The following is a 22,947-nucleotide window of genomic DNA, read 5'->3' as shown; positions in this document are numbered from 1 at the left end:
CAAGTTACCTGCTACCTGCTTCTAGTGCCTTGTGTATGACCAACTATAATCTTCAAACTTGAGCATCCCAATTGTACACAATGGTCTGCTTTCCTGTCTGTGAGTTCCTGATGTGCAGTGACCATTTCTTAATCAGATTTTACCTCCAAATGCTCAAGTGAGTGCTAGGCACATACATAGTTGATACATAATAAATATTTGATGAATGAATCCATAGACAAATGTATGTGTCCTTCTGCAGAGGAGTTTAAAAATAAAACAACTATAGAAACAGCAAAAGAAAACAACTCAAAAGGACTCATAATAAATATTTGATGAATGAATCCGTAGACAAATGTATGTGTCCTTCAGCAGAGGAGTTTAAAAATAAAACAACTATAGAAACAGCAAAAGAAAACAACTCAAAAGGACTCTAAGAAGAGGAGAATCATAGGCTTAAATATTCTATGATGATTCTTTGAAAATACTCAAAATGTAGCTGTTGATATTCCAACATTTTGGATAGCTTTTTATATAATGTTGTTATCAGGGTGTATTCATTTTCTATCACTGCTGTAACAAACTACCACAAACTTTGAGGCTCAAAACAACATCCATTTAGTATTTCACAGTTTCCATAGGTCAGAAGTCCAGGCACAGCATGGCTCAGCTAGGTTCTCTGCTTGGGCAGTCATGTTACCACATGACAACTAATTCACCTTTGGGAGGCATCAAAAATTAAAAAAAAACAGATTTTATCTGGTTCCATTTCAGACTAGTCTCTTTGAAAGAAGTCTTGACTTCAGTCTGTTCACTTTACTCAGAAAAAGATCCTGTTTCTACAGTCCTAGTAAATGCTCAAGTTTAGGGAAGACTTTAGGGGGAGAAGGGGGTGGCACCAGAAATGTACATGACTACAGCTTGGAATCCATGCTCCAGGCTTCTACCATAGCTTCTTAAAAACAGAAAATTTTGTTACTTATCTGAAAATTCTGGGGTCATTTCATTCAATTCACTAACTCACAACTGAAAGAATAGACTGGCCAGATGATGACAGATTGTAAATTCCTTATAGGCAAGGTTTGTCATTTATCTCTGTACCCCAAGAGCCAAGTATGGAGTCTGTTGTGTATTTAGCATATTGTTTGTTTGATAAGCTTGAGAGTTTTGGATGAAACTAAACATGGTAGTAAGATACATGGTTGCATAAAAACGATTATCAATAATTAGAAAATTTTACTGATTCATTAGTTGCAAAGAAGAAAGGAAAAATTGTAAAGCCATTTATTTTGCTTCCTGTTTTCCTTCTACTCCTCTTCCTCCTCCTCCTTCTTGCCTTAAATAATGTTGACCTAAAATTCTAGAAGGCTATTTTTTCCATTGTTAGCAAATAGATGCAGAACAGAAATAGCCCCTTGATAGTTAAAACATAGCTTGAGGAAAAGGCCAGACCCAGAATTGAAATAAAGAAAGATCCAAAATACCCCAACAAGCCAATGGGATTTCCTAGTCTTTTAAAATCACATACAACTCGGTAAAGATTGTGACAAAGGTCTAGACATACCAACAGAGAAACTTAAGAGATTTCACCACTGATTCTGTGTTAGGATAGTTTCAGTATCAAACCAGGAAGACCTAGTTTATGAACACGAAAGAGAATAAACTGTGACCTTCAAATAGACATGAAGTCCAACCTTCTGCCTGAGCTAAGTTGGTGAAGAAGACAGACACATGGGGCCGGCCCCGTGGCTCACTCGGGAGAGTGCGGCGCTGGTAGCACACCAAGGTCACAGTTTCGGATCCTATATAGGGATGGCCGGTGCGCTCGCTGGCTGAACATGGCACAGAAAAAAAGGAAAAAAAAAAAAAAAAAAAACAGACACAGGAAGGTCCCATCATGCCCAGTTTCCCATCTCATCTCTCTTTGCAGGCCCGTCCACATGAGTAGGATCTCAGCCTTCCTCTGGAAGAGAGAGGAAAAACAGCCTGTTTGTGGGATCAGAAAGTTGTACTGCACTTTGTGATCGATACTATTCCATGTGGAATTCTGACCTTTCCTTGTTTGTTTCTATTAGGTATTTAATTTAAAAAATGAACCTAGGAGTTAGAACATAACATTATTTGGAAAATAAATTCCTCTTGCTAAGAGATTGTTGGCATATGGAACCAGAAAGTCCTATGGGAGTGGTGTACCTCTTAAAGGTTGTCAGGGAGGTTGGATTGTGCAAGTGAGAGAGCCCAAGAGTAGGGGAAAACCTTGTCAGGTTTGGTTTGTTTTAAATAAGGAGGGTGATTCCTTTTAAACACCACTAAATCCAATACCTCAATTAAGAAAGTTCTTTTATTGGGGCTGGATGGTTAGCTCATTTGGTTCAAGTGTGGTGCTGATAACAGCAAGGTCAAGGGTTCTGATCCCCAGCTGCAAAAAAAAAAGTCTTTTACTCCCTACCTATTGCTGATATTTTTCAATAAGTCCTGCTATCAGGCAAGCTGGAGCTAAAACACATTCTCTTGTTCTGCTAAGGTTAAGTCACCTGTTCTCCTTGTCTCAATAGCTTACCCTATACTGCAATGCACCTTTCCTCTGAGGCTCCTGGGATAGACTGCAAAAAGTGCTTGCATAGCTCTTTTGTGTCAAGATTGCACAGTAATCTGTATGCAGCCTATCGATTTATGTGAAGACACTCATCTTGCCAAACAAAGGAAAATAAAGTACAATTAGCTTACTTTGTGATCCTGCTGTTTACAAAGAAGATCAAACAAAAGACAACTATGAACAGGCACCTAGACCTGGAATACAAAACATAATGCTTTGATTTAACTTCTGATTCTTACTACGTCTGCCATATGGTAGCAAGTTGGCATAATTTAAATACCAGAGGACCTTGTTTTGAATTTCTACAACTGTATCTGGTTTCTCAGTGTAGGTGTCCAACTCACCAACAGATGGTACCCAACATTTTACCCATTAAACACTACAATCTCTATATCTAATAATGAGATTGGACCAGATAAGATCACGGAGCAGATTTACATTCTGCACAGAGATTTTGCCAGCTTTTCAAATGCAAATTAAATTTATGGATTGAAGCCTCCGAAATTATATCATAAAAGCAGAGCTATAAGCCATTTTCTTTAGTCAGTTCATAAGAACAAAGTGCTTGCTGGAAAATGGCAGCATTGCAGCCATATGGACACTTTCCCTTGAATGAGAAAAAATTGAGAATGTAGAAACAGATCACTTAAAATAATTGCCATATGCCTTTAAGTAAAGAATGCTCTGGTTGCCCTTGGTTTTGACATCAATCATCCAGTACTTATTTACTGAGCACCTATTATTTGCCAGGCACTCTTTCAGGCATTAGGGATTCACGTGTGAACAAAAAAAACTCCTGCCCTAAAGAAGCTTATAGTTAACCACCTTCTACATTTGTACCATAAACCATGTGCCGGCACAACTGGGACCCCTGAGGGGGTGAGAAGGCCACCCATTAGGCCCATCAAACTGGATATATATGCTCTGCTATATTGTGTTGTCAAAAACATAATATGGTCTTTTTGAATAAGATAGGTTAATTTTTCTCACTGTGCTTCTTGGCTCACCAAATAGTACAGAATTTCGTAATTCAATCTGAGCCACATAACTTTCTTTTGTGGAATGTTGGTGTGATTGACAGATGATTTTTATTACGCATCAAAGCATTTTTCAACCAAAAATTGAAAATTTGTTGCTTCCTATTTTACTGAGAAAACAGAAACAAAAAGACAGCTTCTACAGGCCCCAGCAGCACATTCATCCACTACCTGCAGCCGTGCACAGTTACGGGTTCCCTTCCTCCCATGCAGCAGTGCTCACCAGGCCCTGCTCTTCCATATGTGTGGGGGTCCCCACCCCTTCCCCACTTACCCAAGGACATGGCACCAGCAATTCGTCCCTGTCTCACATCATCAAATCTTCTTTCTGCTGTGCATTTCCCATTACTACTTAAATGTGCTATTATCTTTCCCACTAAAAAAAAAAAAATCGCTTGACCCTACATTTTCTTCCTCATTTCTTCATTCCTCACTGCTAAATCCCATGTCCAATTCTCTGTCCTCATCCTACCTGGTCACCATGTGACACAATCACTCCCTTTTTCTGGAGATGCTTTCTTCATCCGGCTTCCCCATTCCTTCCTCGGTAGCTGCTCCTTTCCAGCTCCTCTGCCAGCTCCACGACACGTTCCTCCCACCTCAGTGCTCTGAACCCCAGGACTCAGGCCTTCAACCTCTTCTCTATCTTCTTTCACTCCTGGTTGATTTTATTCAGTTGCATGGTTTTAGATACTGTCTGTGATGTCTAGATTTAAATACTATCTCACAATTTCTTTCTTTTTTTTTTTTTAAAGATGACCGGTAAGGGGATCTTAACCCTTGACTTGGTGTTGTCAGCACCACGCTCTCCCCTTGAGCTAACTGGCCATCCCTATATAGGGTTCTGAACCCATGGCCTTGGTGTTATCAGCATCGCACTCTCCCAGGCTGGCCCCTATCTCACAATTTCTTTCTTTTTTTTTTTTAAAGATGACCGGAAAGGGGATCTTAACCCTTGACTTGGTGTTGTCAGCACCACGCCACGCTCTCCCATTGAGCTAACTGGCCATCCCTATATAGGGATCTGAACCCATGGCCTTGGTGTTATCAGCATCGCACTCTCCCAGGCTGGCCCCTATCTCACAATTTCTGAATTCATATTTCTAGTCTGAATTCCAGACTCATTTACAACTGCCTACTCAATATCCCCATTTAAATGTTTAACTTAACCATTTAGATCTCCAACTAAAATCTAAAATTGAATTCTGTTTTCCACTTGAAACCTGCTCTTTCCAAAGTCTTTCCTGTCTCAACTAATGGCAATTCATTCTTCTAGTTACTCAGGACAAAAATCTCAGTATCACTCTTGATTTCTCTCTTTTTATCACACCCTGCATGTAATCCATCAGCAAATGCTGTTAGCTCTACCTTCAAGACGTGTCCAAAATATGATCACTTCTCACTGCCTCTCTCTGCTGTTACTGCCCTGGTCAGGCCACCTTCATCACCCACTGGATTACTGCACCAGTGACTGAACATATGGGTAACTCTGCTCCCACCCTTGACCCAACAGCCTGCCTCACATTTCTACTGCCTCTAACACAAACCACACTGAACATGATTCAGACCTTCTCAGTGTTTCTGTGGGTATGATCAGCATTAATTACCACATCACCCTCATATTGGCAGATGCCATAAGAGATGAAGTACTGTGTTCTGACCCTGTACTTAAATCCAGACAGATATATTCTTGTGTACTCTTATAGTTCTTTTGATTTGTGTTGCCATCGGCTGTCTGACTGATGTGATCAGCAGGGCTGCAGCATATGCTGTACATTTGTGCACTGACCAGCAGTGCATGGCTGGGGGCAGCAAAGCCTGTGTTCTATGCTCCAAGACATGAGCCCCACTGGGCACTGCATCTGCACCCCCCCCCGACCCCCAGAGGAGATGGGGCCTTTCTCTTTGCACAAAGATGACTTCGGCTCATCGCATCCTGCACCTGTAGGACTGTCCACCTTGGGGGAGGGGGTGCCTTTTCTAACTGGCTTGCTTAGAGCAAGGAGCCTTTTTTAACCTGCTGAAAGACACTGAATGGGTCAGTAGTAGGCCTGGTTATCATAGGAGTCTACCCCGACTCAGCACCCTAACCACTGCAAACCATATAGATCACATTTGCTGATTCTAACTTCTCTATAAACTGAGAAACTAGGCAACATAATTTATTTGAGTTTTGTACATGATAAAAGTAAACAGACTCTAATAAAGAGTGTCATGAACTTGTATGATTAAGTGCCTGAAATTTAGAATGTTGATCTTCTGGTATCTATTTGGCTACTCGAAAATCCTGTTGGCTTTGGATCTTGGTTCTGTTCTGAACATCTGACTTCTGGACAAATGAGAATTTATGGGATTAAAATCATACCCAAATATGTTAATCTCTGAAGATTACTACATGAGGATTTTTTTAGGATGTTCATATTAGAGCAATCCTTTCTATAAAAAATTTTAGCCCTCTACTGAAAATATGCTTGAAACCATTATAATCCTATTTCCTAATATCCCCATTCAGCACTTGCCACTGTCTCTTCATGTCTGAAGTTTTGTTCTAACATGGGCTCAGATAGCAATCCATTTCTATCACCTCATTAATTATCACACTATCCCATGAGGTGAGGGAAAGACTGGCCATCTGCTCCCACTTCTTGATGCAAAAAAACAGGGGATAGATAAATACATATATAACTCATGAAATGTTGGAGCATTTAATGAGATAATAGGAATATAAGAATATTTAAAAATAGGTGTATAGAAACTAAAACTTCACATTGACCATTCACTGAAGCAGTGAGATTCTCAGATAAGCAATTATTTCCCAGGACTCGTCAGGTTCAAAAGAGAGAAAAGCAGCTCATAGCAGATCACAAATACTTATTTTTTTTTTTAAGATGGTTAAAAAAAAAAAGCTCTTTAATTCTCCATAACCCAACTCTAGGATTTTAAAAATTTTAATAAGAGGCTCCATGCTGATAATATTTTTCAACAAGCTCTTCAATTACAGAAGGTTCATCATATGATACACATTTGCAAGAAATGGAACTGAAACTGGAATGGTTCTCCAAACACTGTTTTACTAAAAATAATCAAAAGCATGTATTGGGGCTGCTGAGAGGAAGGAAGCATCACTCAGTGGTGGTGTGTGGCAGAGATACTGATCCAAGGTGCTTATGCAATGAATATCACTGGCAATGCCACTTACTTGGGGCTTATCTCCCAGAGCCACCCAGAGAAATGGAGGTAGAGTTGGATTAATTTTTAGCTCAGTTGATGATTATCCACCAGTGAAGCATGTGGTGCTATTTCCCAGGGTGTTGAAATTCTTCTCCTAAGGCACAACACTATCTTGTCCTGTTCTATTTATTTCCCTTAAGTGTGTGTGACTTGCAGAGCATTAACATGCCAAAACATATGTTTCCTGAGTCTGTTCTCCCATCTCACCTTCACTTGGACTTTCAAGGTCAAAGCTATTTGCGGCTCTCTACGTAATTGGACTTACAATAAAAGGCAGCAGAGAATAGCAGATTTGTAATGGCCCTTCATAGCAAGCATCAGAAGAGCAGCCTGGCACATCTGAATGCCATTTAAATAAACTAGCCTCTCATTCAGGGCCACATAACTCCATCCACTATGCCACCAGTCACTGTGCAGCTGACGCAAACTGGAAGTGTGAGAGAGGATGTTTCCTGGGCCCCTTGGAAACCTCTAGAGCTTTGTATCAATTGCGCATTTTTTGTATAAAGCATGATCATGTGGTTAAGTACTCTTAGCCTTTTAATGTGCACATTAATCAGGTTTGTGCAATTACTGTTCATGCTCGACAGTGATAGAGTAGATCATTACTGGTATTGTTGCTATTTGCTATATGTAGCTCCATACACTTACAAAGCTTTCTTCAAGATGGGTGAAAATGTTCCTGGGGCCTGGAATGGAAGGGGTTGTATACAGTGGGGGAGGGGTGTAAATGGTTAGGATTGGCCCACAACCAAGACGTGTAAAGCTAGGTGCCAAGGTACAGACAGCAAAATAAACCAAATTCACATCTCAGAGTGAAGGACTGTGGCCCAAGGATTTTTTTTGCTTGTTTTCTCCCAAAAAGGCTTCTGGGCAAAAGGTAGGGAAGGATATTTGATAATAAGAAACTCTTAGATAAGACAGAGAAGAATCAGGAGTAGGTAAAGAAGGGGGTTGCAGCAACCAGATGACAAACATACTTGGGTCCAGTGTTCAAGGAGATTCACATTCCCAGCTTCTCCATAATCAGGAAGTCCTAATCAGGAAGATCCTGAATGATGACTGAATCTTCCTTCAGTCCTTCCCTTCAAAGGGATCAATCTTGCTTCTGGTCAAGATGGCAGAATAGACAGTCCTCGGCGTCACTCTCTACCACAGTCAAACAATTTACAACTATTAAAAAGCAATGACAGCCAAGCTGGAGCCTCTAAGAATCAGGGGAAGAGGAGGAGAGACCTATGTAATGCATGAAGGCAGGAAAAGTCATGATGAGAGAAAGAAAGGACTACTCTGACCATTTCCAGACCCTGCTGCTTCAAGGCTGGAGCTGCTGAGTGCACAGAGCAGGAGCTGGCAAAAGCCACAGCTGTGCCCATTGGATGAAGTTGCTTGGAGGCGGCAGGGGAGAAGACGGCCATGGTGGCCCCCATGCCAGCGAAGTTACTAATAGGGTCCCTGTGGATCCACAGAGAAGTGAGGAGCCACACAACTGAGAAAAAGGAGCCACTCAGAGGCTGGTGAGTCACCACAAGGGACCAGTGCATGGCCTGCCCCATGGGAACTGTTTGGAGTGTGGGTAGTGGGGGAAACGGGCCCACCAGGGGAACACTGGGGCACAGCAAGGACAGTTGATCTGCCCCAATCAGCACAGGATCACTCACTGGAGACTGGTCAGGAATATAGAACTGTAGGCGGTGCAGTTTGCTGAAAAGACTCAGGCCCAGACCAGAGTTTCTCTTCACCCTGGATGTACTGGATATCATGAGAACCGGAAGTACCTCAACTGTTAAAACCTGAACTGCACAAAAAGCCTTCCCTGGGGAATCAGCAACAAAGCAACAATTTAACTCAACCACAGAGCTCAAGTGCTGGTCCCCACAGGAACTTCCCCATTTTAGAAGTAAGCAAAGGACAACAAATTAGTTCCAGTGCAGAGTTAAAGTGGTAGGTACAGCAAATAATCCAACACAGAACCAGAAGAAAAAACAAAATACCCACAGATCAGAGACAAAGTTTGATATTAACTAGTAAAGGTCTCACATCACCAAAGAACACCTATGAAACCTAGAAGGACTGGAAGTCCCCTGGGCTACCAAGCCAGGGAGGGGGAAGGGCTGGGGACCACAGCCATGACCTCCAACACCCGCAACCAACCCAGCAATGACCACTGAGTAATCACAGGAAGCACCCTGGGCTCTCCTGCGCCAGGGTGGTGGGGGCCGAGGGCCTTGGCCATGCCCCCCTGACCCCCACAAACAGCCCAGTGGTGACCAACAAGCCACTACAGGAAGCACTCTGGGCCCCTGAGCTGAGGTGGTGGGGTACAAGGGTTTCAGCCACACCCCTCTGACATATGCACCCAGCCCAGCTATGACCAAGCCACCACTGGAAGCCCTCTGGTCTCCCCTGCAGGAATGAGGGGGGTGCCACAGGACTCAACCCCACCCCTCCTCCTTCCTCCTTCTCCCACCCTATTTCCTTCCCCCTTCTCCTCTTCCCTGCTCAACTGCTCTGCAACAACATCATAGAATGTAAAATAAATAAATAAATAAACTTAAAAAAAAAAAGAAAGAAAAAATCAAGGGATTGATCTTTTCCCAAGACCAACTCAAGGTAAGAGGCAGCTTTAGGATTGATCCAAGGGTCCGAAATCACTCCAGAGACAAGTAGCCTGGAGAACAATATGGAACAGCCTAGAATCCTAGGGATTCCCAATCTAGGAGCTGCCTCATCTATGAAGCACATTCCTTAAAAACATACAGAATGGGAAAAAATACTTGCAAATCATATATCTGATAAGGGACTTATAGCCAGCATAAATAAAGAAGCCTTAAGCTCAACAATAAGGTAAATAGCCTAATTTAAAAATGGGTGAAGGATCTGATTAGACATTTCTCCAAAGAAGATATACAAATGGCCAATAAGCTCATGAAAAGATCCTTGACATCATCGTCCATCGAGAAAATGCAAATCAAATTCAAAAGATACCACTTCGCACCCACAAAGATGGGCATAATCAAAAAGACAGATAACAACAAATGTTGACAAAGATATGGAAAAACTGGAACCCTCAAACACTGTTGGTAGGAATGTAAAATAGTGCAGACACTTTGGAAAACAGTTTGACAGTTCCTCCAAATGTTAAACATACAGTTAGCATATGACCCAGTAATTCTACTCCTAAGAATATACCAAAGAGAATTGAAAACATATGTCCATGCAAAAACTTGTAAACAAATGTTCATTGCAGCATTATTCACCATGGCCAAAAAGTGGAAGCAACCCAAATGTCCATCAACTGATGACTAAATAAATAAAATGTGGTACATCCACACAATGGAATATTATTTGGCCATAAAAAGGCTACAACGTAGATGAATCTTGAAAATATTATTCTAAATGAAAGAAGCCAGACACCAAATATTATATAGTTCCATTTATATGAAATGTGTAATCTACTAGGGGCTGGAGGGAGGGAGGTACGGAGAGAGACTACTAGTGGGTACAGTTTCTTTTGAGAGTGATTTAAACGTTCTAAAATTAGACAGTACTGATGGTTGTACAACTCTGAATATTCTAAAAATACTGAATTGTACACTTGGGATGAATTCTATTGGAAATAAATTATATTCCAAAAAGCTGTTATAAAGAAGTCAATAGAGAAACACGACATGACGCTAGAAGGCAAAGAGAGCAATTTAGGGTCACAGCTGGAGTACTCTGGCTTTTAGAATTGAGGGCCCTCACCTCCCTTGACACCCACCTTGCAGCCTGTGAGAGCACTGAGGATTTCTAATGGCGCCTGTTTCTTAAGTAGGAAAATTTGTTGCTTGCCACTCCACCTTAATCATAAGCCATTATAGTTTATGACTGATTCAGGTCCAGATTTTTATCATGAACACTTACTACCATCATCAATTTCTTGAAGAATTAAGTGCCCTTTGCCCTTCTACCCATGACCCCAAGCCAGGCACTGAATACTGCAAATGGGACTAGCTGGGTACCAAGCCAAAGGGAATGATTCTTTCCAAGATTAAAACACAGATGTGGCAAACCAACATGAGGAAGAGCTGTGATGAGATGGTACGTGAATAGCTAAGATTAAATACTGATGATGTATGTAAGAAAAGAGCAAATCCATTTGTACGGCAGCAATAGGAGGGCTCAAGACAATTTTCTGGTTGAGCAAGGTCCAGTTTCATAAATAGGGAACTGTTTCTCTCTTAATCCTCTGCAAGAATAAAGGGAGAGCCAGTTCAAGTGCAAACACTGAGGATCTAACTATGAGTTAGGGGTTAGTTGGGGAACTGCACATTCATATGGTCACAAGGGAGGCATAGAGAGGGGGGCCTCGGAAGGGAGGTGAGGCCCTCAAATGGCAGGAGGAAAACACACGGGGGGCAGGGAAACAGGACTGAGGGAGAGCAGGCCAGTAGCACAGGATAGGGACTCAGAGCAAAAGAGACCATGAGTAGAGCATCTTTGGGTGCGTGGGTGGCAGGGGGGAGACAGAGATTGGACTCTAAGCACTTTTCCCGTTCATTCTCATTCAAAATGCACAGCCTCCCTATGAAGGAAATTCTATTATTTTTCTTAATTTATGGATAAGCAAACATAAGCCCAGAGAGGTTAAGTAACATGCCCAAGATCACACAGCTAAGAAGGTCACACTATCCTAGGCCTAAATAATAAATAATTCCGTGGTGGTAACCCTTAACCATTATACTGCCATTCAGAAAACAATGTAATAGGTTCTTGAAATATGCCAATGCTCAGTGTCTACCGCAGGAATAAAATATCAGAAGTGGTTCAACACATATTTAATTGCTACCAGGTGGTGGGGAAAATGAAACTGACTCAGCCTACATGAGTGGTTAGAACAGCAGGCTGTGGGAGGAGCAGTGTTTCGGGTTTTAGCTGAAGGTCAGACCTGTATTTTTACTTGCACTTTGCTTGTCCAACCCAAAGTCCATCAACAGTAAAAGAGAAAATTACTTACAGAGCACCAGAAACTCACTTGGCCCTTTCCAAAAAGATCCTATGGACAGGTAAGAAGCCCTCATTACCCCTCCAAAGAAACCAATCCACTTTAATGGGGGCTTTTAATTAGAAAAGCAGTGTGAAGGAGGTAAGTTCAGGGCTTCTTTACCTGACCGTCTCTTTTGCTGGCCAATCCATAATTACAAGTATACTGTCTCTTTCCCATTAACAGAAAAGCAGAGTTATCAGAGCTGGCAAGGCTCTTGGAGATAAACTCACCTTTTCATTTTCAAAGTGGAGATGCCTGGGGCAAAGTGCCTGGTCCAAGATTAAGCAGCCAGTGTGTGGGTGGGATGAAAGGGACTTCATTTTTCAGGCTTGGTCCTGCCAATGCAAAGTTCTGAGTGCACCCTTTGAAGCTGTGGACACAGCATTAAATACGGCCTGGTGCCCAGACCCTTTTCAAAACGAATAGTTTTTACTAGTACGAGAATGGCTGCATCATTTGGTTTAAAAATCCAACCCTTCACAGAAAGGAAATGAACTTAATCAAAACACAGCTTCAGCCTTCTTGTCAAGGTTCTGCTTCTCACTGATTCCACAACCTCTCTGCTCTACCCACGTTTCTTTTCCACCCGATGACAAGCTCATGAAGTGCAAAACAACCAGTGAGCACATCATGCTACAATCTGCGCCTTCCTTACCCTGCAATCAGTCTATGTCAGAGCCAGAGAGAAACACACCAATTTGGTGGGTGTTGGCATCTTAGGACCCTGCAGAAGCCTGAGTTGGTTACCCAACTGGAGACAGATGGTGTGTGCACTTGGAGAGGAGGCCACGATGACGTGTGGCTCCAGCTCTAAGTGGCTAAAAGAGTCCCAGCCACAAATACTAGCATGAATTTACACATACTTAATGGTCTCTTTGGATTCTTGGTTCTGAAACCCTAACTAAATTATATAAAGAAGTCAGGAGTCAGGGCCAGCCCGGTGGTGCACTGGAGAGTGCGCCGCTTGGGAGCACGGTGCTTCCGCCGAGGGTTCGGATCCCATGTGGAGACCAGTTCCCGCTCACTGGCTAAGCGCGGTGCGGGCGCAACACCGAGGGTTGCGATCCCGTTACCGGTCAGTAAAAAAGACAAAAAGGAAAAAAAAAAAAAGAAGTCAGGAGTCAGAAGCAAGGCCACCACCAGCCCAAAGGGCACCTTTGTTGAATTAAGAAAAGGCACCCCTTCCTCTGGGCAGTCACAGTCCCACACCAGAGCACACAGCTCATACACTTGTACAGTAGAGTGATGTCTGGATTTCTGTCCCTATTCGTCCCCTTGATCAGACAGATGTCCTTGTGCAGTACACAGCTAGCACAGCTTTGCAGGGCAGCCCTGTTAAGAGGAAGAAGGAGGAGAAAGAAATTTCTTAACATGCTATTTCTTAAAACTTAGGTCACATCCCATTGGTGGGTCATAAAATTATGGTAGAAAGTTGGAACCAATATTTTAATGGAATGGAAAATACAAGAGATATATAAAAGTGCCTTACACTTGGATTTTATTTTTATATAATATGCAAATATGTATGTGTGCATGTGTGTGCATGTATGTATATATTGGGTTGAGAGGTAAGATAAATTTCTTAGTGTGGGTCGTGGTAAAAAATATTTGAAAGTCACTCACTTAGCAGAGCTTAATATAAAAAGTGAATCTAATAATGAGGCTTGCTTTGTCTTTATTCCCTAAATACCCAGTGAGAAGCACTAAGTTACAAGGTATTCCAAAAAATTTGTGGAAAATAGAATGGAAAGATAATACGAATCTTTCCATGAACTCTTTGAAGTATCCTCTTATAAGAGAACTAGCACTCACTTTGGAGTCAGACAGACCCAAGTTCAAATGCAATTTAAATGCCATTAAATTTGGAACTGAGGCAATTATTTATGTTTCGTGGTCCTCAGATTACTGATCTGCAGATAGAGACGATAATACCTATTTCAGAGATGACATGGTAAGGAATACCTGGAATTAAGCACTGCCTAGTTTTCAGATCCCTCTCTTCTCTCAATGTTGGAGAGACCAGCAGAGACCAGCAGTCCAGGGACACACAAGCAGATGCCAGGAGGATTTTCACTGCTGGAAGCCATAAATGCCGCGGAGGTCTAGTGTCCCACAGTAAACTTTAAATGACTAATTCTCATGCACATTGTTCTCCCATCTGTCTGGAAGTGCAACCTCCCCCAGCATGCTTAAGCCAAAATTATTGCTAGGTCAAGTCAATTAAATCATTTGAAAAAAAAAATACTATATGTAAGTCAGTTAAGGAAAAGAGTTAGGTGACAAGGGTATAGTTAGACTCTGATCTTTTATTTAGGGTAAATGTATTAGATTGCTACTTTGGCATGGTTAGAATACTCCATATAGGAAGTATTAGAGCTTCCAAGGACAAAACTGACAAGCTAAAATCAATCTGTTAGGTCATCAAGATCAAATCTCCCATTTTCCAGATGAGAAAATAGGGATCCTGGGAGGTATGGAATCCCCAAGGTCATACGGCCAGAGAGCACATCCCAGTTCCTGGTACCCTCATCTCCAACTCCTCGGTCACAGGGCCTTCTCTCCAGAATAATTCACCCATTGAAACAAACACCAAAACTGCAAAAACTTCCTGGCTTTATTTAGGTGTGGAAATGTGGGGAGAGATGAGAGCTAAAGTTAGTGATTCTCAGCATATATTTGTAAGAGATCTTTCTGTGAGCCATCACAGTCAACTTTAAACTTGACACAAAGGACACATAAGAAATTGACGATTATAAAAAGAAAATTTTAATTCTTCATAAACATGTTTCAAAGCTCAACCTCCCAATTAATCAAATAAATGCAAATTAAAACAAATTAATTAAACGAAATTGGAAAACATTAAAAATTATAATATTCAACATTATCAAGTATGTAACAATGTGGCAGAAACTTAAAAACGCTAATAAACTTTGATCCAAAATTTCTGCTTCTACAAAATCAGAAATTCATGTGTAAGGCTGTTTGTTGCAGCATTTCTTATAGTAGTAAAATATTACAATAAATTACAACATGAAAATGGCTTTCTACATTATGATAATACTAAATAGTAAATAACATTTTAGAACATTTATTGACATGAGGAATGCTCATAATAGGCTTAGATTTTTTTTTTTCCTTTTTGTCTCTTTTTTTGTGTCCGGCAACGGATCGCAACCCTCAGTGTCACGCCCGTACCGGACCGGGGCCTGCAACGGGATCGCAACCCTCAGTGCCGCGCCCGCACCTCGCTCAGCCAGTGAGCGGGAACCGGTCTGTATGTGGGATCCGAACCCTAGGCGGGAGCGCTGCCGCGCTCCCAAGCGGCGCACTGTAGCAGTGCGCCACTGGGCCAGCCCCAGGCTTAGATTTTTTTAAAAAAATAACCTTAAAATTGTACATATACAATATGATAAATATCTACAAGGAGAATGACACTAAAAAGATCAACCTGGCAGATTTGAAAAAGAACCACATAGCACTTGTAAAAACAAAAAATATGATAATTAAAATTAAAATGTTTTCAAGAATTACTGATTATATAAGGAAGCAACTCCACATGGCTGAGAATCACTAAAACAAAACTAGACCCACAAGGATGCTGACACCAAAATGACCAATTATAAAACAGAAAATAAATATATTTACTATGTTTAGATGAATAAGAGAATGCATTATAAGTATGATGAAGGAATAAGAAGCAATGAAAGTCAAGCTGGCAGATTTGAAAAAGAACCACATAGAACTTGTAGAAACAAAAAATATGATAATTAAAATTAGAAACTCAATGAATGAGGTTTTGAGCAGATTAAACAAAATTGAAGAGAAGCTGAGAAACTGGAAGGCAGATATAAAGAAATGACCAAATGAGGATCACAGAGAGAGAAAAAGGTGAGCAGTCAAAACACATGGAAGGTAGGTTGAGATGGTACAAGATATATCTAAGAGGAATTCTAGAAGGCGACTATAGGAAGAACAGGCAGAGGCAAAACTGGTGGAAGACACTAATCCTCACATTCAAGAAGCCTAATGAATCACAAATAGGGTATACGTAAATGAGGGAACCACACCTGACATAACTTAAAAATGCCAAACACCGAAAACAAAGAGAAAGCTTTAAAAGTGGTCAAAGAGAAAAGACAGACAGCAAAAATGGAATTCACAGAAAGTAGTATAATATTATTTTTAAAGTGTGATAGCAAAATAATTTTTAGCCCACCCAAACTGTCTGTCAAGAACAAAAGTGAAATACATTTCTAAGCAAGTGAAGATCAGGAGTATTTACTATTAACAGATTCTTGCTAAAGGAACTTATAAAGAATGTACATCAGGAGCAGAGGAAACAAATCATAACAAAATGGTCTGAAATACAAAAAGGAATGAGAAGGGAAAAAACTGGCAAAAATGTGCATAAGTTAAAAACAGATAATATAATGACAATGCCTAATTTGTGGGGTTTAAAAAATGAAGGTTATACCTCAATAAGGCTGTTAGACAACATCAAGGTAGAACTTTAATGCTGGACTTCAAACTATACACAATGGAGAAAAAGTGATTGAGTTAAAATGTTGTAAGATCCTTACACTGTTTAGCCAGAGTGTAAAGATATTAATTAAATTTATACTATAAGTTAACTATCACGTTAAATTTAAATTTTCCAAGGTAAACACTAAAAGAATAGAAATAATTTGCATAAATTCCTATCTATTAAAGGCAAAAAAGATTTAGAAAAAAATTTAATCCAAAAAGGCAAGAAAAAATGGTAAAGAGAAATAAAAAGATCAGAACAATAGAAAGTACAAAATAGCATGATAGAAAAGAATACAAATGTAACAGTAATCACAATCAATGTAAACGACTAAACTTCCCAGTTAGAGACAATGATTGTCAAACTGAATTAAACAAAATGCAGCTATATTCTGTTTACTACAGACTTATCTGAAATAAAAGGTTGACAATAAAAGAACAGAAAAACTAAGCCTATTAAATCCACACTGTAGATGTACTTGTGTCCCCAACAGCCAGAAAGAAGCTGAACATAACAATGCCATTCTTTGTTAAAGCTAAAATACAAATTATCTAGTTCTACAAAAAAAACCCCAAAACCAAAAAACAAAAAAACCCCCAAAAACCAAAAAAACTCCACCACAACAAAAAACCACCAAAAAACAAAACAAAACAAAAACAGAAAAGGAGAAAGAAAATAGAATAAAAGCGGAGGGAAAAGTGAGGGGGATGGAGAAGAGGAAGAGAGGAGGGAGGAAGGGAGGGATGTTATAATTCCCTGTTCTGTATGTTGCCAGAAAGAGTCACAAAGTTTAAGTCGTCTCTCGCCAGGGAAAACCAGAGTAGCAAAGGGAATGGCCAAGAGCAATTTGAACTGTGTGTAGGAAAATCCACTGGGCTCTTTTGGGTCTCTTAGAAGGATCTGTCAACTCTCTGACTCACAAGCAGTAACTGATGGCTTTGCTTTTAATATATGTAGAGGGAAACAAAATAAGGAAAATATTATCATGTGGTATCCCTAGATAAACCTACTACATTCACAGACATCTAGTCAGTTAAGAATATCAATGCCTCAATTTCCTTTCTTTTGAGAAAGACAGAGAATTAGTTTCTAAATCTATCAAGTAATACATCCTTTTATTTATTATAAGGACAATATTACCTTCCTTGAGGCTTGCACATTAATTTTACTATTTACTCGTTTAGAGGGGGATCAAAGGTTGAGTTTTGTAGTAGATTCTGTGTCTTAAGCAAGCTTGGGGATATACATGTGCAGTTATAAAATTATTTGTAGTGTAATACGTTGCAGGAAATACTTAGTTTTATGAGGAATATTTATAATATTGCTTTAGTTCTGATATTCCCAAGAACATTAATAACAATTTGAATTGCAAAACCTCTGTTTACAACTTTTCAGGAGCATATGAACTGAAAAAAGCAAGACACACCTAAGTTACTAAGTAGTCTGGCTCTTAAACTATTCAGCTTTAAGCATCTTTATTTAGATCATTCCCTTCATTAGAACCGGGCCAACTTGCTGTCGGATTACAGTGCCAAATCTAAGAAGAAGTTAAATACCATGGACAGCTGCTTTCTAGGCCAGTGACAGCCTAGCTCCAAACAGAACAAGGGACCACAGCAGCTGGGCCAGGCACGCAGCAAAATGCACTGGACACCCTGAAATTCCACTGCTTCACATTCTGCAGGATTCAAATGTATTTCTAGGCAGCTATAGAGAGGTTTTAAGAGGAAAGCCCCAATCATTTATAAATAAAAATACCCTTGAAACAAAAGTCTATGCTTAGCACAGATACTTTCTAAACCTCAGCCAATGGCCTACTTATTTCAAGCAAAATCTTACACAATAAAATTTCAGGACAAAAAGGCATTTGGAGGTTTCCTTGGAGTTTATGATAATATTTGGACTGCACATATTCAATGTATGTGAACAAGGACTTATGAATATTATAATGTGACAAATACCATATGCCTCTAATGGGTACAATGACCTGCTCAACTCAACGATTTATTGGAGTAAATTCAATCTTCAAAGAATGTTTTATAATTCTCAAATCAATTAGTTTATTCTGATTCACTTTTTATGTAAGATCAGAACATAAAAAGAAGGAAACTAACATTTACTGAACAACCCACATTTGCCAAACACCATGCTAGATGATTAACATTCATTTCTTCATTTAATAATTTTCCCAACCATACAATATAGGTATTATTACTTTCATTTTCCAAATTAGGAAACAGAGTTTAGGCCCAGAGAGTTTATTTAAGTGACTCCTCTGAGGTCACTGGACTTACTACACACTTGGGCTTAAAACACTTTTCTCCCAGAGTCAAACCTCAGGGTCTCTCTACCATGTCCTGACACTACACAACTTTTTTAAAAAGCTAACAGTATCACTAAAAGAAATAATAGTGATAATAACAACAAAATAAAAAATCTCACAGAGGATAGAGCAATTAAATGACATTAGAAACTATTACTTTATGAAAAAAAAAGCCAGTTGATATTTTCCCATGCTTCACAGTTGCCCCAGGACATATATCATCAATAGTGGGTCTGGACTAAGATTTTCAACTTGTCTATGAAGTAAGTAGTTTCAAAGATATTTCACTACTTAGAGTCCAGCAAAGTTGATGATTTTGTAGCAAGCACCATCTGACGATTTGTGCAAGAATATCTAAAATGTGTTTTCCTCCACTTTCCCAAACTCCCGAATCCCATAATTATGCAAATAAGACAATGAGGTAGCTTTGCATGAAAACATGCTTAGAATTTTGCTTCCTAAATTTGTGTGCAACACATTTCTCTCTATGAAGACTCCATTGAGGGCCACATTTAGTTTAGGGCCTTTTTTTTTTTAAGTGTTCTGATGTCATCAGAAGCACTGACTCTTGTAGGAAAGGTGGGCCACACTCAAGGGCTCATCCTCTTTGGGACAACTCATTTTCAGTGCTTGGGGAGCAAACCTCTGTAAGGTTCTAAAATCAGGTATATGATAAAGGCTGTCATTGCTGAAAAAATATTTTCCAGCTATGATTCAAAAGTGAAATTGGCAAGGTGAAATTTCCTGAAGAAAATCATGCATCATTATGTGCTGTTACACCTAAAAATGTATGACTGTGCTCTAGCATTTTTGAGGAATACCAAATAAGACGTAGCTGTGTTTAAAAAAAAACAACTCTACTCCCATGAGAATTTACAGTTCATTCTAGTTATCGAAGGAAACAATAAAGATTAAATGAAATAAAACAATTGGGTGCTAAAAAGAAAATAATGCAAAGGACACATTTTGGGGGAAAATCAGAACAGGAGAAATAGCTATGAACACGCTTTCTTTTGTAATTAGGTAAATCCAGAATTCCCAAATTTAAAAACATACAATATTAAGCATAGCACAAAATTATGGACATGAATAACTGTTAAGGAATGTCAGCCTGAACTGCTGACTTATACATTATTGTAAAAATGACCGGATAGTCACCTAATTGATAGGTAAAGTCCTGCCAGGTCTATTTTAATGAGTGTTTTACAATTGATTAAACATGGTCTGTAACCTGAATTTAAAAAGTTATTTCCCAAATGCATGAAACTAGTTCCCATCCCCACCCCCACGAAAATCAGAATATGAAGTCCTCCTGCAATCTTACATATACACTGGATTGCTCTGAAAATTCATTTTTCATAAATGTTGCCAATATAACCTTCAGCTGAGTCTGCATCTAAGTTAATGAAGTTCCAGTGTGGTGTAACAAAACAAAAAAGTACTGAGTTCTCAAAAAGACTTATTACTCTTGGTGTGCCCAGGATATTTATAAGACATCGAGTCATTTCCTTGCCTCTAAAAAATATGCCTTTCCTTGACAATTGTTCAGTATTCTAATTGGAATAAACATAGAGAGTTTTAATGCAAACCACTCAAATGCACTTGAGCAGAGGGCTTTAGGGATCATCTTTTTTACTGCTAAGTTAGAGCAGGAAGGCTCCAATGACGGCCCTGTCATGCTCTGAAGGATATGTACTCAGTTGTCACAACTTCATGCTTGTTTGCCATATATTTTGCTAAGTGATTTTTTTCCTTACAGTTTCTAACAACCAACCATACACCGAGGGAAATGTTAGAAGAAATGTAGTATAAAACATTTCTCATTTGCATGTAATAGAAATATTACCAGTGTTTATTCCTGCACGTTGCATTCATTTCGTGGCTGCTACAAAAATGATGGTCAAACTTTACTATGAAGAAATTATATAAATTTAGCTTAATTAATATCATTTTTTCTTTTCTTTCTGGAAATAATCTCTTACTCCCTACTCAAACATCTGTTTTTTTGCACACATGAGAGTTTTCCTAGATGCTAGCATGAAAAATCTGAATATGTATTTTGGTTTTCTGTTTAAAATCACATTCAGAAATGATGTTCTACTGTTAAGATACAAATCAGAACTGCATTACAATACAACATACCATTTTATTGATGTTGCTTATTCATTATTTTTAAAAAATAATTTACATTTTTGCAGATCAATGTCTTCTAAACTCTTTACCCATTTGCTTCGCATCTAAGTGGTAATATGGTAAATATTATTATTAAAACTCCCTCAAATTCTACCATAAAAATATTTTGGGTCATGTTTCTTATGTCATGCAAAATGGGCCATTGAGATACAGAGGTAGGTGACAGGGCTGTCCAATGACTCTCCTTACAATGGATACTGAATAGTTTCTGGTCAAGTGATTTGAAACATGATCATATTGATCAAGAAAAACGGTCATGACCACTCTAAAGACCAGATCTGCTGGGCCCTAGGCTGGTGACTTGAGGGTACAGCTCTGGTGACACAAACAAACTTTATTCCCTAAACATCTTTAAAGAGATTTTTCTTGATAATTGTCAAGTGTCCATTTAAAAAGAAAAAGCCCTGCAACTTGCTAGGCACACATACATTTTCCCATGAAAAATAAATTGTTCACAAAAATTATTACATCTACTTTCGGGAAATAAGAGACAAGTAACTGCTGAGTCTGCTCTGAAATGCTTACATAACCTATATCTACAAATGTTTTACTCTGAAGCAAGTAGCTGGGCAACTTAGTAGACATCTATAAGAATACCCAAATTATTTTTTCCACTGCCATGTTTGTCTAACTATTACAGAACTGCAGAATGCAATCTGCTATCCACTACAGCCCCAAACACCATCACATAAAAAAATTTGTAGATCTCAAAAACATAATAATTCAGAACTGTGGTCAAGAAGAGAATTAAATAAACACCACCACTAACCTTTGCTTGGGCTTCTGGTGCTGTCACCTTGATGACTTTATTGCGATGTATCATTTGCTTCACCCATCTTTCTACTTGGACGTTGAATTTCATGAAAACCACATAGCCAAAATAAGCTGTTAAGAGCAACAAGCTTTCCCACCACATGATAAAATTATCCAGGAAAAATATGATCAGCATGATCAAGTCAATGATGTAGAAGGACACATCCCGAAAGAGTGGCCACCATGTCAGGTTTAAGATTTCTCTAGAAAACAGAGCACACATGCCAATAACAAAGAGGATATTGAACACTGCCGAACCTACGATTGTGCCTATGCCAACGTTGCTATGAGCAATAAATACCCCTATGAGAGATGTGAAAAGTTCTGGGGCTGACCCCCCCGCAGCCATAAAGGTGGCTCCAGCCACATCATCAGAGATGCCCAGTTTTTCAGTGATGACAGTCAAAGAAGGAACAAAGAATTCATCGCAGACAATGGCTAAGGCTATGAACATGTAGATCATTCCAATGACATGGAGAATAATGGCACCCTTTCTTCTCTCTTCAAGGGAAAAGATGTCTTTAGGATAGTCTCCTTGGGCATGATCTGTACTATTCTCAGATTTGCCTTCCTGAGAATGAGGTGGCTGTGGAGTATAATCCTGAATCTTGTCATTGAAATCTAAGAGAGTTCTTTGATGGTAACTGCGTGCTACCTTAGGGCCACTAACACTGGCCTCTCCTGTGCTCTGTGTGTCTGTCTCAGAAAAGGCACTGATTGAAAGTGAGACAGTGCTAATGGCTACCAGGCCCATGAAAAGGCCCAAGATTCGAATTAACTTCAGTTTTTTCCTGACATTATAATGCCTCCTGCAGCCAGACAGTGACTCATCCAAACACCATTTCTCAAGGAAGGTGATGGTGGTGCTTTGGTGCAGATCCATCCTGGGTCTTCTGGTGGATGTGGTGGTCTTCAAACTTTAGACTCAACCAGATGGTTCTTTCATATTTTTCCTTACTGTACAGTTAACGGTGCTTGTGGGACACTTCCACAATCAGGGATTCTTATGCTTCACAGGAAATTTTCACCATTTATGCTTAAATAAAAATAAAAACAAGGATAAGTAAATCATAAAATCATGTCTTTTTTTTACAAAAAGAACTTTGCAGATACTATAAAGTTCTATCCTGCAACTGTATGATCTTGGGTAAGTTACTTAACTTCTTTGTGCCTCAGTTTCCTCATTTAAAAAATGGGCAATTACAGCACTCACCACCCAGG

At 39.6% G+C, this 22,947-nt stretch overlaps 1 protein-coding gene across 1 annotated transcript in view; it reads right to left on the bottom strand.

Moving 5' to 3' along the window:
• The window catches only part of LOC103599825, a 35,531-nt gene extending 12,781 nt beyond the window's left edge, over window positions 1-22,750 (bottom strand). Inside the window, exon 1 of the mRNA XM_008583995.1 lies at window positions 21,683-22,750. Coding sequence (XP_008582217.1) covers window positions 21,683-22,609 — 927 coding nt within the window. The 5' untranslated portion in view covers window positions 22,610-22,750. The remainder of the gene's footprint in view (window positions 1-21,682) is intronic.
• Between the last annotated feature and the right edge of the window lie 197 nt (window positions 22,751-22,947).

Source organism: Galeopterus variegatus, unplaced genomic scaffold (assembly GCF_000696425.1).
Source record: "Galeopterus variegatus unplaced genomic scaffold, G_variegatus-3.0.2 Scaffold3121, whole genome shotgun sequence".
In the NCBI taxonomy this organism is placed as follows: Eukaryota; Metazoa; Chordata; class Mammalia; order Dermoptera; family Cynocephalidae; genus Galeopterus; species Galeopterus variegatus.
Note: the sequence above shows the minus strand (reverse complement) of the source record. Positions and strands in the feature narration are given on the sequence as shown.